This window comes from Engystomops pustulosus, chromosome 3, assembly GCF_040894005.1.
Source record: "Engystomops pustulosus chromosome 3, aEngPut4.maternal, whole genome shotgun sequence".
Lineage (NCBI taxonomy): Eukaryota > Metazoa > Chordata > Amphibia > Anura > Leptodactylidae > Engystomops > Engystomops pustulosus.
In genome coordinates this window covers 34,969,508-34,988,598 of record NC_092413.1, presented here as the reverse complement: position 1 = coordinate 34,988,598, position 19,091 = coordinate 34,969,508, and the positions used below count along the sequence as shown (strand labels likewise).

The 19,091-nt window shown below is 42.4% G+C and overlaps 1 protein-coding gene and 1 long non-coding RNA gene across 3 annotated transcripts in view; both read left to right on the top strand.

The window, feature by feature from the left end:
• LOC140121168 (serine palmitoyltransferase 3-like) overlaps positions 1-19,091 on the top strand; it is a 51,810-nt gene that overhangs the window by 9,815 nt on the left and 22,904 nt on the right. Inside the window, exon 2 of one of the 2 annotated variants that reach the window (XM_072140453.1) lies at positions 9,658-9,846. In XM_072140453.1, coding sequence (XP_071996554.1) covers positions 9,658-9,846 — 189 coding nt within the window. Of the gene's footprint in view, positions 1-9,654; positions 9,847-19,091 lie in introns of both variants that reach the window. The other variant, XM_072140452.1, reaches the window with a different exon arrangement.
• On the top strand, positions 9,856-18,539 carry LOC140121169 (uncharacterized). Its single transcript, XR_011854038.1, has 2 exons — positions 9,856-15,617; positions 16,086-18,539. It is a non-coding gene; the product is annotated as an uncharacterized lncRNA (long non-coding RNA).

Here is a 19,091-nt window from a genome sequence, read left to right as displayed (position 1 = left end):
ATATCAGCCATTACTGTGCTCTCTATGAGGAGGTGACATGTATCACACAATGGAGAGCGAGAGAGGAGCAGCTGGGGAATGAGAGAGAGCATAGATCACATGAAGTATGGAGCTGACACTACCTCTAACAACCTGTATATGAGTGTATGTGGCCTCCATCTTAGTTACTGACCATGAGGGATGCAGGTTATTGTCCCTCCCTGTGTATGGGGTCTGGTGTTATGTATAAGACTTCCATCTCACTGCTCCTCTGTATTAATGGCACTTTATGGCACCTGGTAGTAAGTGGCATATGGAGTCACCCTTGTTATGTAAAGTTTTGTTGTCTGTTATGTATTTTTTCTAAGGCTATTACTTTTGTACCCTGAAGTGTAGATTTCAAATTCAGTACCATGTATATATTATATAGGGGTGGATGGTGCTGTTGGGAGGGGAGTACATGCACCCTCAGTCTATATTGCTGAAAGAGCTCTGTACTATAAGATTACATGTGCTCATGTATATATTACATAGGGGTGGATGGTGTTATAGGGAGGGGAGTACATGCACCCTCAGTCAGCTTTGTAGTATAAGATTAGATGTGCTCATGTATATATTACATAGGGGTGAATGGTGCTATAGGGAGGGGAGTACATGCATCCTCAGTCTATATTGCGAAGGAGCTTTGTAGTATAAGATTACATGTGCTCATGTATGTATTACATATGGGTGGATGGTGCTGTAGGGAGGGGAGTTCATGCACCCTCAGTCTATATTGCTGAAGGAGCTATGTACTAGAAGATTACATGTGCTCATGTATATATTACACAAGGATGGATGGTGCAGTAGTGAGGGGAGTACATGCATCCTCAGTCTATATTACTGGAGAAGTTTTGTAGTATAAGATTACATGTGCTAATGTATATATCATGTAGGGGTGGGTGATGCAGTAGTGAGGGGAGTACATGCATCCTCAGTCTAAATTGCTGAAGGAGCTCTGTAGTATAAGACTAAATGTGCCCATGTATATATTAAATAGGGGTGGATGGTGCAGTAGTGAGGGGAGTACATGCATCCTCAGTCTAATATATATATATATATATATATATATATATATATATATATATATATATATATATGCGATGGAGTAAAAGACTATATGTGGTCATATATATATATATATATATATATATATATATATATATATATATATATATTACATAAGGGGTGGATGGTGCTGGACCGAGGAACATGGTGCTAGGCAAAGTATGCCGAAAAAAAGATAGGACCTGTCAGATCTTTTCCGGCTACGGAACAGTATGTTGCCACACATGTGCGGAATCGTACCACTCCTTAGGGTGCCGCGTGCCCATATCGGTAGATATATTGCCGTATATACGTCCCCCAAAGACTGTGTGAATGAGGCCTAAGAGTATTCATTCCCATAAAATGTATAGGGAAAGGACTCAGCACGTAGTAGGATGCTGTTGGAGTAACTGCTGCTCATAGTTCTGTAAGATGCTCCGGGTGGTGCCGCAGCGGTCCTTGGATTTGGAAAAAAATTGGTGGTGGTGGAGATTCACATGGTTCCACACATATATTTACACGGTTAATTTTAGCCTCTTGCTGTAATGTGTCCCGAGAAGTGGTGGCGGATTGCAATTGCTTTAGGTTATTGGAAGTGGTGTAATGTAATTTTCAACTAGAACTGTTGGCCTGCACGATAATTTATATTAGAAGAAGGAAGTCTGGTCAGAGACTGCAGCGAGAGGTTGGGAAATGCACAAATACCCCCCCCCCCCTCCTTACACCTATGCTCTTCTTGTCTTCCGGTCTATATTAATGGTATACACTCACCGGCCACTTTATTAGGCACACCTGTCCAACTGCTCGTTAACACTTAATTTCTAATCTGCCAATCACATGGCGGCAACTCAGTGCATTTAGGCATGTAGACATGGTCAAGACAATCTCTTGCAGTTGAAACCGAGCATCAGTATGGGGAAGAGAGGTGATTTGAGTGCCTTTGAACGTGGCATGGTTGTTGGTGCCAGAAGGGCTGGTCTGAGTATTTCAGAAACTGCTGATCTACTGGGATTTTCACGCACAACCATCTCTAGGGTTTACAGAGAATGGTCCGAAAAAGAAAAAACATCCAGTGAGCGGCAGTTCTGTGGGCAGAAATGCCTTGTTGATGCCAGAGGTCAGAGGAGAATGGGCAGACTTGTTTGAGCTGATAGAAAGGCAACAGTGACTCAAATCGCCACCCGTTACAACCAAGGTAGGCAGAAGAGCATCTCTGAACGCACAGTACGTTGAACTTTGAGGCAGATGGGCTACAGCAGCAGAAGACCACACCGGGTGCCACTACTTTCAGCTAAGAACAGGAAACTGAGGCTACAATTTGCACAAGCTCATCGAAATTGGACAGTAGAAGATTGGAAAAACGTTGACTGGTCTGATGAGTCTCGATTTCTGCTGTGACATTCGGATGGTAGGATCAGAATTTGGCGTCAACAACATGAAAGCATGGATTCATCCTGCCTTGTATCAACGGTTCAGGCTAGTGGTGGTGGTGTCATGGTGTGGGGAAAATTTTCTTGGCACTCTTTGGGCCCCTTGGTACCAATTGAGCATTGTTGCAACGCCACAGCCTACCTGAGTATTGTTGCTGACCATGTCCATCCCTTTATGACCACATTGTACCCAACATCTGATGGCTACTTTCAGCAGGATAATGCGCCATGTCATAAAGCTGGAATCATCTCAGACTGGTTTCTTGAACATGACAATGAGTTCACTGTACTCAAATGGCCTCCACAGTCACCAGATCTCAATCCAATAGAGCATCTTTGGGATGTGGTGGAACGGGAGATTCGCATCATGGATGTGCAGCCGACAAATCTGCGGCAACTGTGTGATGCCATCATGTCAATATGGACCAAAATCTCTGAGGAATGCTTCCAGCACCTTGTTGAATCTATGCCATGAAGAATTGAGGCAGTTCTGAAGGCAAAAGGGGGTCCAACCCATTACTAGCATGGTGTACCTAATAAAGTGGCTGGTGAGTGTAGATAGGACTTATTTGCATTCCGGTGTTTGATGAATTATACCTATTGGGCTTAGATGTACAGAACCATTATCTAGGCAGAGGAACATTACGTTTGTATTTTAATAAAAAAGGGTATATTAGCCCCCATGTATTTATTGGAATCATGGTTACTCTTTTATGATTCCCTGCTTCACAGTTTTTAAGTGGACTATTATTGCTGTCATTACTGTATAGTCAGTTACATTTCATAGAGTTGGGTTATACTATTTTACTTGGACATTTCCTGGTATGATTTGCAAATACATCTCTGAGAACTAGAATTTATTGGCTCGGTGGGGGGCTGAGTCCATTTGAGGTGTCAAACGGCCTCTTCTGTGGCGGTGGAGGAGTTGGGTGGAAGTTGCAGGTGGACTAATTTTTAACTAATACAGGATGTTAAACATCATGGTGGTGAACAAATACAACGAGACAGCCAGCTCACCCTTATGGTTCTCTTTGCAATCCTCTCGGTGCATAGAAACACTGTGTAAGCCTTCCATGAAATAGCAAACCAACATCCAAGAGAAATCCAGCACAGTCACGGAGGATGCATAAAAATTCTGTTTTCTTTATTTCATCATTGTAAAGTCCATATCAACATTTTAGCAGCAAACGGACAGCATGGAATAGACCTAAGAGTTTCGCCTTTACTACTTAGTCATGGTCCTGCGACCATGTGTTTTGCGTTTGTTTATACTGGAGACATTGGGGCACATTTACTAAGGGTCTGTCCGATGCATTTCCGTCGGGTTTCCTGAAGATTTCCTATTTGCCTTGAAATGCCCAGGAGTGTTTGGCGCACGCGACAAGATTTTGGCGCATCAGCGCCGGCTCTCATGCAACACAAATCGGGGGGTGTGGCTGTCGGACAACCCAACTGATTCAGACAAACCGCAGAATTTAAAATTCTAATTGTGTCGCAAGATCAGCACTTCCATGCATCGGAAGAAGGTGAACTCCGGCAGACCTGAGCGGGGAAGCGACACATTCAAGAAATCGGGTGCACGCTGTAAGTGAATTGCAGTAGCTCCGAATCCTCGTCGGACATTTCGGACCGGCAGCGCCAACGGGATGAGTAAGTAAATGTGCCCTAGTGTTTCCTCTTGAGTTGTTATGACGAAGTGAGGGTCATGTACAGAAAAAAACAATGAAGCTTCCTGTAGAAATCTTCGGAAGAAATGCTGGGTCCGAGTGTGTCCTCTCGGGGGAGGCTTTCCGCTCGTGTAAGGCAGGATAGACCACAGAACAGAGATTCTGTTTGGTCCGTTCTCCCAGGAAGATGGACCAACGGAGTATACTATACACGTGAAGTAGAAGATCTCGACTATTTCTATCTTATTGAATCACTACGCGTTTCGGCTCCGGAGCCGAATAAAATAGAAATAGTCTACTTCCAGTCTGCTTGTGGCAATTGGACGTCGCAGCGCCGATTCCGACGAGATCTTCTACTTCACGGGTATTGTATATAGAACTCTTCGCCAATCTCCATCAGCTGCATAGGGATGAATGGAGCAGAACGGACATGCACCGTCGTCTGCTCCGCTCATCTCGGAAGTAACGAGCAACGAGGGGACCAACGGAAGTACCAGAAAGACTGACAGAAATCAGGGGTATGCAAAGCTAAGAGGCAGGGAAGTTCAAGAGCTTCAAGTTAGCAAGAGCATTCGTTGTCCTGTGGTAAGCAGCTGCTTGTGTGTGACACCTGTGAAGTCGCCCCTGATTCCTGGGGAAAGAGAGAAAAGGAGATATCCTGCTGGATGCTTTGTAGAAAATATAGACACCCTATTGATTGTATGTATTGTGTGACCGGCGACTATCCAGAATACAATATCAGTTCCTGAGTCTCTGCTTCCTGGTGCTGAAAGAACAGAGCATGGGACTTCTGTCACAAAGTCTTGCGATGCACCTTTCAGTTTTTGCTCATTTTTTGCCTAGCATGATCATCAGCACAAAAAGTCCTGAAGACTGCTGCACGATGTTGATGTTGACTTCAGAGCACAACTCTCTATCCATGACTGTATACAACCAATTACATTTCACTACAAAGTTGATTTTTGGCATGATGCCACAATGCTGGGACATTAAAAAAGCTTGAGGGAGGTTCACATACCAGTAGTGGTTTATTAGGTCAATTTCTGCTGTCAGGTTCAGTTTTTTTATCATCTTGGGCTAGAACAATGATAACTCTGTATTCATCTTCCTCCTACCAGTCATCTAAGAGCCAATTTACAACTCTATATCAACACCATTTTTACAACTGTTGATGTGAGCCAAAACCGGGAGTGGTTAAAACCAAAGAACGGGTGCCAATCTTTCCATTATTTCTTATCTCTGCGTAGTCTCAACACCTGGTTTTGGCTCACAAAGCAAAAAAAAACCTGATGACAATACATGACTTGTAGTAAGCAGATGCAAGCGGTTCATGAAATATACTGGGGGATAAGGAGTGTAGTGTAAATGTACATCTGGCTGCTTGGCTTGAAATCAACTTAATTGACCTCTAAAGCCTCATCTTGCACTAACCATCATGCGTTCTATTATACAGGGCCATCACCGGCACCTGGCTTTCAGATGCTGCGGGGGGGGCCCAGTGGGAGGTATGTCCCAGAACTTTAACTCTATTTGAGTCTGGAAGAATGCCACCAGGATTGAAGGTTGTAACCAAGCACACTGACATACTGGTGTGTGCCCCTCTGTCAGGATCTGCTCTTCTTTAGCTTCTTATGCCCTGTTTCTTCAAAGACTTTCAAAGTTATGCAAATGTTAACAGAGCCTGAAGCCTCTCAAGCTCATTTGCATAACCATTTTTTCTTAAAAATAAGGGCATAGAAAGCATAAAGAAGAGCAGTACCTGCTAGAGGTCAGTGTTTAACACAGAGTTCAGTGCTCCGTAATGACTAATCTTTCCCTTTTGAATTGGATGGAGTGTCAGGATGCAGGCTTATCCTGCTGCTCCACCCATAAGTGAGAACAAGAGCTCCATTTTCCACATTGCTGTAGGTCCCATTCTCATGATCAGTAAAGGCTCCCCGCTGCTGGACTGCCACCGATCACATAAGATGGTACAACCCCTTTTATTATAAATAGGAATATATGTTTGACTGAACTTAACTCTGGATAAAACACTACCAGTACAGTAAATGTAGCAAACCTGGCAAGTATTGACTTACCCAGAACTATCAGATCCTTTGCAAGATGACCCTGCTTATTTTACGATAATTATCCCCTTGGCCCATAATCCATATGGAGCTACCCCTTCCCTAGACAGAAATCTGATGGACACTGGAGATGCAAATTAGAGAACAAAGTTATAGCTAGTTCAGCACCGAACAGAGTTAGGATATTGTCTTGTCTTACAGTGTCACAACATTTAAGAGCGCGAGGACTGACAGACCACTCTTCAGTTCTCAAACCTCTCTCATTAGCAGAAAGAATAAAAAAGTCTAGTCTCACCTTTGCTGAGGAGCATGTTGTGTGGACAAAGGAGAAGTGGTCAGCAGTTCATTTTAGTGACGAAAGCAAGTTTAATTTATTTGAATCTGATGAGAAACATTGGGGCAGATTTATCAAGTGTATGAAAGTCAGAATATTTCCAGTTGCCCATGGCAACCAATCACAGCTCAGCTTTCATTTTACCAGTGCTCATGAACTGTGATTGGCTGCCATGGGCAACTAGAAATATTCCGACCCTTGATAAATCTGCCCCATTATGTTCATAGTGGGGAAAGACTAAACCCAAAGTCTGTTAGGAAGTCAGTGTAAGGTGGTGGAGGAAGTGTCATGGTTTGGGGAATGTTTTCTGCAGCAAGAGTTGGACCTCTCATACAGCTACATGTATGAATGTGAATCAAAGTGTGCATCTGAACCTTTGTCAACAACAAGTGGTTCCTTCCTCACATTCTTCACTCAATCAGCCAGCAATTCCAGTCCAGATCTAAACACAATAGATAACCTCTGGAAAAATCCTTGGTGACAAAGCAATGACCAAGAAATCCACAACAGTCACAGAACTGTGGAAAAGACTGGGAGAAGAGTAAACCAAAATCACACCAGAGCAGTGTAAGAGACTAGTGTCCTGTGGCCACAGATGAACTTCAGTCATTCAAAGCAAAGGCCTGTGCACTTCCTACTAATCGGTGACTGATTGTTCTCTGATTTTGATCTCCATTGTACATCCTATTGAGCACATAACGCCCACTTCCACATTGCTACTGCTAGGGCAAAGAGACATGCAAGTGAAATATCCCACCTTATTCAAACAGGAGATTTCAGGCCCTCTCTGTGCATCTGTATAGGTATTTGGTAGTTAATAAAGTCCTTTGCTTACAGGAACCTTTCTGCTGATTTACGCAAGTAATTTCTCTAAGCTCTGAAGGTATTCATGAAGATAATGCAATCATAGCTAACAGCCTTGTATAAACCTTTGGCTGTCACTGGGCTGCAGCTGCGCTGTATTTGTTTCATGAACTGATAAGGATAGCTTTCTGATGAAGACTAGCAGAGATGAGCGAATCATCTAAGATTTCATTTGTAAAAGCTTTGTTGAATTTTTCATAATATTCGATTCGGGTCTGTATCATATTAATCCGAAACTAATGTCCGAATTATCATCGAAATTGGTATATAACCCTTATAGTCCTCTAAAACACAGTTTTTTTGTAAAAGTTTTTATCTCGTTTTGTTAATTTAAACAAAATATATATATTTTTCCTCCTGAGCTCTGAGATGTATAACAGTACAGGCAGTCCCTGGGATACATACAAGATAGGTTCTGTGGGTTTGTTCTTAAATTAAATTTGTATGTAAGTCGAAACTGTATTTGCATTGAGTGGACAATACTAGTTGTAACGGGTCACGCAGACAACGGAATTAAAAGTCTCAATGGGAAGAGTCCGGAGGGAGGAGTCTGTGGACCAGTGGACCCTCTGGACCACCGCGGGAGATGGTGTGCGGCTCGCGGTGGCAGCCAAGGTACAGGGATGTGCAGGAAACAGTCCAGGCCTGGGATGACAGCAGCAACACAGAGGAACACTGGTGACACTGGCACGGACTGGAGACCACTGGACTGGAGACAGGAACACCAGGAGCGTTTTGGAACTCTGGAGACAGGAGACACGGAGGCATCTGGAAACGCTGGAAGACAGGACACACCAGGAGTGTATGGGAATGCTGGAGACACACAGGAAACACAGGAAAGAGTCTGGAAACGCTAATGGGCTTTCTCTTCCACAGGAATGGTTTAGGGAAGCCTAGCATGGAAACCATAGGAGATCCTAGGAGGGAAGATCCGGCAGGGAGTGAAGGGAGGTGCCGTATTATAAGGGAGAGCCGGATTAGCAGGAGCCAATCAGGAGGAAGCTGGCCCTTTAAGGCTTGAGAAGTCCGCGCGCACGCCCCCTAGTGGTGAGAGTGCGCAACTGCAGGCAAGGAGGCGTGCGGCCTACACGCCGGGAGCCGGAGCACAGACAGGAGCCAGGAGAGGTAAGTGAGGGCAGGAAGACGGGGACCGGCAGGCAGCGGAGCACGGGTGTACCCGCGATCCGCAACCTGGATTGCGGGAGCACCCGTGACACTAGTGTGGGTACACCAACAAAGTGACGGCCGTTTCGGTCACTCTGCAGGGAAACGGCCATGATTTTGTTGGTGCACCCGCACTAGGATTGTCTGGCGCCGTCTTGCATACGACTCAAGTTGGGCGGCGTGGACGTCGGACAACCCGACTGATTCAGACAAACCGCTGAATTAAAAAAAAAAATTATGTCGCAAGATCAGCACTTACATGCACCGAGAAGAAGAAGGTGAACTCCGGCGGAGCTCAGCAGGGAAGCGACACATGCAGGAAATTGGACACACGATCTTAGTAAATCGCGACAGCTCCGAATCGTTGTGCCCCCATATGTCTGTTGCTCAAATGCCAGAGTTTTCCAATGACTGGTTTGTATGTACTGCATGTGCACTGTGATGTTTTATTTTTCACTAGAAATACCACAAAGCAGTTCAACAACTGCAGTCACATTACTTTTCTAACACTCATGGAGGCCTCTGGGACCAGAGTGAAATGTAAATGATATGTATACTTGTGTCAGAGAAATTATTTTCAGTGTAATTATAATTAGTTTGTGTATGATCACTTATTCTATGGACATCATACATAGAATACATAGACATAATGAGGGATATTTATCTGAAGTGTCTAAGAGCAAATCTGTTCTAGTTGCCAATCAGAGCTCAGCTTTCATTTTCCCACAGCTGTTTATAAATGTAAAGCTGAGCTCTGATTGCTGTCCATGGGCAACTAGAACAGTTTTATCTCAGATACTTGTGATAGATCTCCCACCAATGTGTTGTCCGTATCAGTCATAGAATATTAAATCAAAGGCAAACCTAAAAACAAAACAAAAAACACAAGAGCATTTAAATCTCTATAGGTTCCTAATGATTTTTTACTTCAAAGTGTATGCCATTTGGTATTACAGTCAAGATACATAAATTATTACTTATCATGAATTATACATTGGATTTATTCTTCTATGTCCCCTTATTAAATTCAGTGTATGATATGCACAATTTTTGTTCTACATTAGCAGAATGGAACAGCCAATGGAAGCCTATGCAAGAGAGAATACAAGGAGTCCTTCGAGGAAGCCCCCCTGTACATACCTGTGCTTACCTACCTTGGTTATGGAATATTAATCTTATTCGGTTACTTGCGTGATTTCATGAGAAGGTGGCGATTAGAACAATGTCATATGGCTGAAGAAAGGGAAGAACAAAAAGTAAGAATATTTTATGCATAACACAATGGATACAAGTAAAGATGAACCAAACTTTGAAATGTTACTTTACTAATTTTTTGATTTTCCTTCTGCCTTGAAATTCTGTACTATGGTTGCCGTCTTTGTTGTGATCCGGCTCTGGGGACTATTCTTCTGTTTGTTTTGTCTTCATCTTTATATTTTGCATTATGGTGCAGGGAGGGAACATCTCCTAGTTATTACTCACTGCCTAGGGTAGATTGAGGCAAGAAGGTAGGGACACTTGGGAGGGGGATACGTCTCAGGAACCACTGTCTCTGTCTGTGACTTCGGACCATGAGTCACACCTCTCTGTAGAAACTTGTTTGGATGTGTGCTTCTAGGCATGGATGCCGAAATCCAAGCACCACCCCATATTAAGGTGTAAGGTTAATCTAGAGATTATTGGTCTTTATAATCTTCTACCTTGAATAATCCAATGCCATCACTCACACAGATATAAGTGGATAACATTATACTAAATCTTTTCCCACAAAAGTGTTCCTCCTGATCTGGAACATTTTGCCAGCAGATAGGACACTATGTACAATCTGCTCAATATCAGCTGCTCTATAACATGCTGTCTACAAATAGTATACCGTGTACAATCTGCTAATCTCTTCCTGCTCTATAACATTCTACCTGAAAATATAACTCGATATACAATCGGCTTAGGTCCTTCTCCTATAGAACATGCTGCCTTCAGATCTGGCACTATGGAGCACATTTACTAAGGGCTTTTCAACGCATTTTTGTGTGACTGTTCACCTTCTTCATGGCTAAAATGGCATGCACAGGTATATAAGAAGTTTGTACAGACTGCCCAGCATTCCCTGCTCTATAACATGCTGCCTGCAGATACAACACTAGGTACACTGCCTTCAGCTCAGCTCCTGCTCTATAACATGCTGGCTTCACATAGGACACTATGTACAATCCCTTCAGCTCAGCACATGCTCTATAACATGCTGCTGCAGATAGGACACTATGTACAATCCGCTCAACTCAGCTCCTCCTGCTCTATAACATACTGCCTGCAGATAGGACAATGGGGCTCATTTACTAAGGGTCGCGGATCGCACTTTTGGTGGACTGTCTTTTTCGGGCATTGCACAGCTTGGACAGGTATTTAACAGGTTTGCCTGGTCAGTGGCTCCTCTGAAATTTTAAACTCTTTGTTTAAGTTATCAAGTCTCTATTAAATTTAACAGGTGTCTGCACTGGGATTGTGTCGCACGCGATTGCTTTTTGGCGCAGCTGCACTGGATGTAATGCAACACAATTTAGGGGGTGTGCTGTCAGACAATCCGACTGAGCGCGGAATTTAACTTTCAAATTGTCACGCATCCAATGCACTTACATGCACCAGAAAGAAGATGGTGAACTTTGTTGGACCTGAGCGGGGAAGTGACACATGCACATCGGGCGCACGATCTTAGTGAATCGCGGCACAGTGCATTATTGTCAGACAATGCACTTTCAGGGAGCTCCTCAAACCGGTTTAGTAAATGTGCCCCAATGGGGCTCATTTACTAAGGGTCCGAATATCGTCAGATATTCCAACGATTTCGGATTTGCGCGTGTGATACAAATGTGAAGCATTTGGAGTGTGAATGATAATTACATCAATTAGAATGTGACAATGTGGCCTATTAAGTTTCTAATAAGGACTTTACAAAATGGAGTAAAACCTTGTCCTTTGTCTCATCCATGATGTGACCACGCAGTGTTAAAAGCGAGAATCACGCGCTGCACAGGACAATAACAAGTCTTCTGCACATACCAGCGCGTGATCATTGATACATATGTTACAAAATGATGATGTGACAGTATCTAGTACGGAATAATACCTTTGTTCATTTCATGTTACAAAATGATGATGTGACAGTATCTAGTACGGAATAATACCTTTGTTCATTTCATGTTACAAAATGATGATGCGGCAGTATCTGAAATAGATAGTGCCTTTGTTTATGAAATGATATAAAAGCAAGGGGATCCTGACAGGGGGCAGGGACTTTTCCAGACTCTCGAGTGGACGCACTTCGGTCTGTGATGTTGATCCGGAATTTTCCTTGCCCTGTCGAGGTCCCCCGTCAGGATAAGTGATGCTACAATATCCGGTAATGTATTGATGCTTACTTTCTAATTAATATGTACTCAGTATATAAGCAATAATTGTTAACCTGTTATTCAGCAAATAAACATATTACTGTTTAAGATTAAGTTTGTATTGACCGTAGTTCCTTCCTAATTAGTATATTAGTGAGCGCAGTAAGTAGGACGCTAGGTCCACCTTATTTTTGACAGGCAATACATTAATTGGCGTAGTCAAGGCAGGATCCTGTATAAAACGCTGTGTTAACGGTCCGTGAGAACAGGCCCAGGCTGGATATCTCACTTACTGTCTGGAACTTCTGTTGAATGCAGCCCTATTGCACGGGTCGGCAGAGGTGAAGGATAGGTGGGGTTGAAGGAGCGAGTGGAGTGGGCTCACGGATAACGCAGCATATACAGGAAACTGAAGTTAATTTGGAAACCAAGACCCTTGCAAACATTCTGACATTATAGGGTGGTTGCAAAGGGGATAGGGAACTCCTGTGCAAAATTTGACCAATTGGCGTTTTGCCAAAATTCTCGATCTTTTTGGCACGAAGCCAAGATCCGAAAAATGTTCAGGAGACGTAAAAATCAAGCCCCAGAAGGAATAGAAGTGCCCGGCTGGTCTGAGGCACCCTATTCTATCTTAGCACAGGAATTAGGAACATCAGGGTTAGCAGAACCTTGGGAAAGTAAGCTCAAAACTTGTGAACCCGTAGATCTAGTGAAAACGCTAGAAGAGGTCCCTGTTAGGTCAGGTGATGCAGTAACCCCTTCATCTAGTACACATACTAGAGGAGGTCCCTGTTAGGACAGGTGATGTAGTAAGCCTTTCATCTAGTACACATACTAGAGGAGGTCCCTGTTAGGACAGGTGATGTAGTAAGCCTTTCATCTAGTACACATACTAGAGGAGGTCCCTGTTAAGTCAGGTGATGCAGTTGCTTTAGGCAGACATTGTTGGATATTGACAAGTGCCTACAGAGTATGCATGAGCGCAATCAACAACTTCATAGGAAAGAGTCTCAGTTAGAGCAGAAACTGAGTTGGGAGGGAAGAAGGTGGTGTTGGAGTGTAATACCTGCCTTCTGAATGATAAACTACAGCATTATCAGAGCATTGCAGAAAATACTGCTGTAAAAATAGCCCAGAATAAATACAGGAAAAGAAAGGGCAAAGTTAACAAAAACAAGGTGCACAAAATTATTGCAGAAGCCTCAATAGATTGGAATCCAGATAAGTGGGATGGGGATGTGTGGGATTCTTCCTCTAATTCAGAATGGGAGGACCCCCCAGACCCTGTAATAGACCCCCCCCCCTTCCCCGAGTGTGTTAGCCAAACGTATCGGAAAAAGATTAGAGAGAACAGGAGAAAGTGAGATACAGTGGTTGGTCAGAGTAAGTGAATATGGAGGAACGGGAGTAATGCTGGATGAGGGAGATGTGGGAAAGTTTATCACTCTATCCAGAGACCCTATTACACAGTGTTCTTTTAAGACCTACTTTGTGGATACCGGAATAAGGGTGCAGAATTTACTTTTAATTCTGGCTCACTGTTTCCAGAACAGGTATCCGGCAGAGTTAGATTTGCCGTTGAATGAGAAACCCTGGTATACTATAAGGGATGGTCTTGAGAGACTAAAAGAGGAGGCAATGCGTAGCGCCTTATCTGTATTAGGGATGGAAGATGATTTTCTGAACTACCCTCTCACAGCCAGCATAAGAAATAGTCACACCTCCAGCATATAAAGCAGTCATTTTAACCCTTACGGTAGCAATGACTGGAGAAGCTATTAGCACAGTGTTGGCCAGAATGAGAAAGTTGCAAGATATGAGAGATTCGAAAGAGCCTGCAGCCCCCAAACACTCGGGGAACAGTAAACCTTATAACTCAGATTGGAGGAAAAAACAAGAAGGGGATTCTAGTAGGGTCTTGAGGAAAGATATGTTCCAAGCTCTGCTGAAAGCTGGGGTGAAAAAGGAACATATCGATGGGAAGGAAACTCAGGAATTATAGAGAATGTATAAACAAAAAGTATTATCAGTAAAAAAGGCTAGCACAGGAGAGCCCCTAAAAGAAGGACCTTCTTAAGCCATAGGAAATTTCTTGGACAGATTATCAAGCTGTGTATCCTTGGGAGGAACTGGCGGCCGCGGTTGCAACCAAGGTAACACAAGAAATGGAGAAAAAGTAATTAATCACTGATTTAGGATCAGATAATGAAACAGCATGAGTAGCCAGCCAAACCCCTGTGTTTATAAAAAGAGATGATCACCCCTATGTTAATCTTAGCATCCACTGGAACGGGGGTAATGTTCAAAGAGTCCCAGCTTTGATACGGGGACGGAGGCTACTTTAATATGTGGAAATCCCTACAAATTTAAAGGTCCTAAAGTACAAATAGCAGGATTAGGTGGTAAGGTGATTACAGGGGTACAAACCAAAGTGGCCCTTAAAATAGGCAACTTGCCCATTAGAAACTACCCCGTTTTGGTGGTCCCGATACCAGAATACATTATTGACATTGATATTCTTAAAGGGATAACACTACATTTGAAAGAAGGAAAATTTGCATTTGGGGTAAGAAAAACGGAAAATTAAGCATGTCCGTTATTGGAAGGGAAGGTATAAATGCCCCCAATACATATTCTCCCGGCTTCTAAACTAGTTGCCCTGAAACAGTATCAAATTTCCGGGGGATACAAATAAATTCTTGAATACACCCCTACTACTGTTTTTCATGTTGATGCTCATGTACCAACTGATTCACTTGAACGTTTGTTTAATTCCAAAGCAGATAAACAAGCAGCGATCAGAACAGCAGACACTTCTTCCAGAAAGAAAAGCAATCATGGCTTCAGGGTACACAACAAAAGTGGACACTTGAAAAAAAAAAAAAAGCTACTTACAGGTGGACCCAAGATAGAGGAATTCCTCTAACACTTGACATAATTAAAGATACCATCCAGAATTGCCCAATATGTCAACATACCCAGAAAAGAGAAGTTCCCCACACAGTAATGGGACACATAGGTCGAGGACAACTACCAGCTCAAATTTGACAAATTTATTTCATTGGCCCTCTGCCAGAAAGCAGGGGATGCAGATATTTGTGTACGGCAGTGGATACATACTCAGGATTGAGGGTAGGATTTCCTTGTAAATCTGCCACTCAATGGAGTACACTGAGAACTTTGGAAACTGTTACCCAGTATTCCCAGAGTCCCGTTGCAGATGCAATCAGACAATGGGTCACATTTTACTGGAAAATAAGTCAAAAAGTATACACAAGACAACAACATCCACTGGGTATATCATATGCCTTACTATCCTCAAGCAGCAGTGTTAGTGGAAAGGATGAATGGGTTGCTTAAAAGCACCCTAAAGAAGCTAAACCCGTCAGACAGTGCATATGGGCAATGGAGGGATCACCTTAGTGAGGCTCTACGGATTTTAAATAATAGGCCCATTACTGATTCAATGACTCCTTTAATAAGGATGTTGACCCCTAATATCACTGTAAAAGTTAATAATATAGTAGATTCACTGCTGTATAAGAAAATTCAGGAGAATGCAGTTACACCCATTCGAGCTACACCACTGTCGGCAGGTTTGGATCTCAGCTCAATGGAGGTAAATCTTATCTCCTCAGGTAAGGTTAAGGAAATAGCCACTTGTTTAGGATGTAAAATTACAAAAGTTCACTATGAGCAAATAGTCACAAGATCTAGTTTAGCTCTGAAAGGATGTATAGTGTTGGGAGGCGTAATTGATGAAGATTATCAGGGTGAGATGATCAACTTGGGTACAGAGAAAAACCAAACAATTGCCCAGTTATTGCTTATTCCCATCAATAATGCTACTCCAAAAGAAGGGTCTGTCCCATTAGAAGTTAACATAAGGGGAGATAAAAGTTTTGGCTCTTCTGATGCTACCAATTTTGGAGCTAAAATATGGGTTCTAAATAACCAAGGACCGCCCTCTCCCAAGTGATAGCAGTGGGGAAAGCTAGAACCTTGTTGATCATGAGACCTGGAGTAGAAAAATGGGAATATGTTCCACAGGAAAAATGTTACTTGAGAGAATGAGGAAATATAATGTTTGTGTTTCTTTCCCTTAGATGTACCTAACTATTGGAATCCTTGGAGGCGGGTATTTGGCCGGAAGTAAAACCTGAACGCCTGGTGCCTTATTGGAAAAGACTAACATCACCACACTAGGATGGAGCTGGAAAGGAAATCCTACTAATCGAACCTAGGATAATTTCACCTGTTTTGCAAAGAAAACATGTTTGGTTGCTGATATATCTTTTGAACAAGGACAAGGTTGGAGAGGACCACCGGAATCCTCCAGCAACCTTTTTAGGCCTTGGTATTTGATGTACCAGGACAATTTGAATACAATCATTGATTCTAAAGTACAATTAAAATGTTGTGAACAACTAGCAAATTAGCCATGTGCCATTGAGTGATAAGCGGCTAGTCCTAATAACAAAAGTAGATCCAGGACATATTAAAAGAATACCCTCTACTTGTGCCAAAGTGGGACCAAAACAAAACAAAAAAAAACTGTTATAATGACTACAGTGACATTTCTTCCTCTACCTGAATGTAACCAGAAAAGAAAAAGAAGAGCTTGGTATGATATTTTACTGGGAGGATACGGTGCAGTAACCGGTACTCTCAATGGATTTGATATTGAGACTATAGCCAACAAGCTAAGCCAAGCTGGAAAAGGAATTCAAGATGCATTGACTCTACGGTGACAATGGATGCCTACCATATGGCACCCTTGGCGATAAGCCATTGATGTGGACACTTTTCTATCAAGGACTGTTAATAGAACTGATAATATTTTAGAGGGTTTAGAGGTTAATACTGGCACAGTTTTGAATTTCACTCTATGTACTATGCAAGTAGTATACTATATACAACAGCATGATGCTATACAAACTAAGTTGATGACTGGGAGTGAAGCAGTGTGGCGAGAAGTGTTTAAAACTGCCATACCGAGTCAATCCTGGCTCAAGATTGATGCTCCAAAAATTGTATATATATATATATATATATATATATATATATATATATGGTATAATCAATGTATACAATGTAACCAAGGTAAAAACTATGTGTAAATCTGTAGTAATGTTTATACTGTTGGGGCCCCCAGGATCTCAGCACTATTGGATGCCAGAGTTCCAGGGGACCTACATAGATTCACAGAATTATACTCATGATTTATCTTTTTGCGATGACACATTAGAGGGACAGCTTTGTGGATTACAATCCAAGACTTATGAATCATGCTTGTTACAGGGTTCTATTAATGTATGTAAATTTACTATATTGCCATTAACCTATCAGTTATTAGTTGAAGTAGCCCCTCAAAAAATATGTGTGGTCACTAATGTTCCTGTTATTCCAAGAATGGAAACGCCCTTTGAAGGATGCATGAAAAATGTATCTGTGTTAGTTTGGAATAATGAAACTTTCTTGTTAATTCATTATCACATCATATCCAAAGATATAAAATGGACTCCACTTACTCTAGAAGTGCAGTCATGGGATTTGAATTTGACTAAGTTAAAACAACTAATCCAACATTCAGAGTTTGGACAACAATTGATTCAACAATTGAATAAGAGTGTGCAATACCATACTGTCACAACAACTATAGTAGCTGATAAAATAGTTAAGATGGGTTCTTCCATCCAAGAAGCTACATCACATCACTGGTGGGACATTTCCATGGGATATTCTCCATCTGCAGAGAGGATGTTAAATTGGTTGATACATCCTGTGATTGTAATTGCTATTATTGTAATTACATTATCTGGAATTGCTATATGGCTTATAAATTGTTTACCAGACCACGAGTTGTTATGGTCAACTACAGAAACGCTAAATAGTCTACATTGTCAAGGACCGATTGTGATACAAATGTGAAGCATTTGGAGTGTGAATGATAATTACATCAATTAGAATGTGACAATGTGGCCTATTAAGTTTCTAATAAGGACTTTACAAAATGGAGTAAAACCTTGTCCTTTGTCTCATCCATGATGTGACCACGCAGTGTTAAAAGCGAGAATCACGCGCTGCACAGGACAATAACAAGTCTTCTGCACATACCAGCGCGTGATCATTGATACATATGTTACAAAATGATGATGTGACAGTATCTAGTACGGAATAATACCTTTGTTCATTTCATGTTACAAAATGATGATGTGACAGTATCTAGTACGGAATAATACCTTTGTTCATTTCATGTTACAAAATGATGATGCGGCAGTATCTGAAATAGATAGTGCCTTTGTTTATGAAATGATATAAAAGCAAGGGGATCCTGACAGGGGGCAGGGACTTTTCCAGACTCTCGAGTGGACGCACTTCGGTCTGTGATGTTGATCCGGAATTTTCCTTGCCCTGTCGAGGTCCCCCGTCAGGATAAGTGATGCTACAATATCCGGTAATGTATTGATGCTTACTTTCTAATTAATATGTACTCAGTATATAAGCAATAATTGTTAACCTGTTATTCAGCAAATAAACATATTACTGTTTAAGATTAAGTTTGTATTGACCGTAGTTCCTTCCTAATTAGTATATTAGTGAGCGCAGTAAGTAGGACGCTAGGTCCACCTTATTTTTGACAGGCAATACAGCGCGCTCTATCGGATTTTGGCGAAATTGTGCCGGCTTTCACGCAACATAAATCTGGGGGCGGGTCGTCGAACGATCTGACGGATTCGGACAAACCGCAGAATTTAATTTAAAAATTGTGTTGCAAGCCATGCACTTACATACACCAGGAGGAAGATGGTGAACTCCGGCGGACTTGATCGGGGAAGCGACAATGCACTTTCGGCATCTCCTCCCGACAGGGTAAGTAAATGTGAGCCAATGGGGGGTCATTTACCAAGGGCCCGATTCGCGTTTTCCCGACGTGTTTCCCCGAATATTTCCGATTTGCGCCGATTTCCCCTGAATTGCCCCGGGATTTTGGCGCATGCGATCGGATTGTGGCGCATCGGCGCTGGCATGCATGCGACGGAAATGGGGGGCGTGGCCGAACGAAAACCCCACGGATTCGGAAAAACCGCCGCATTTAAAACAAAAAATGT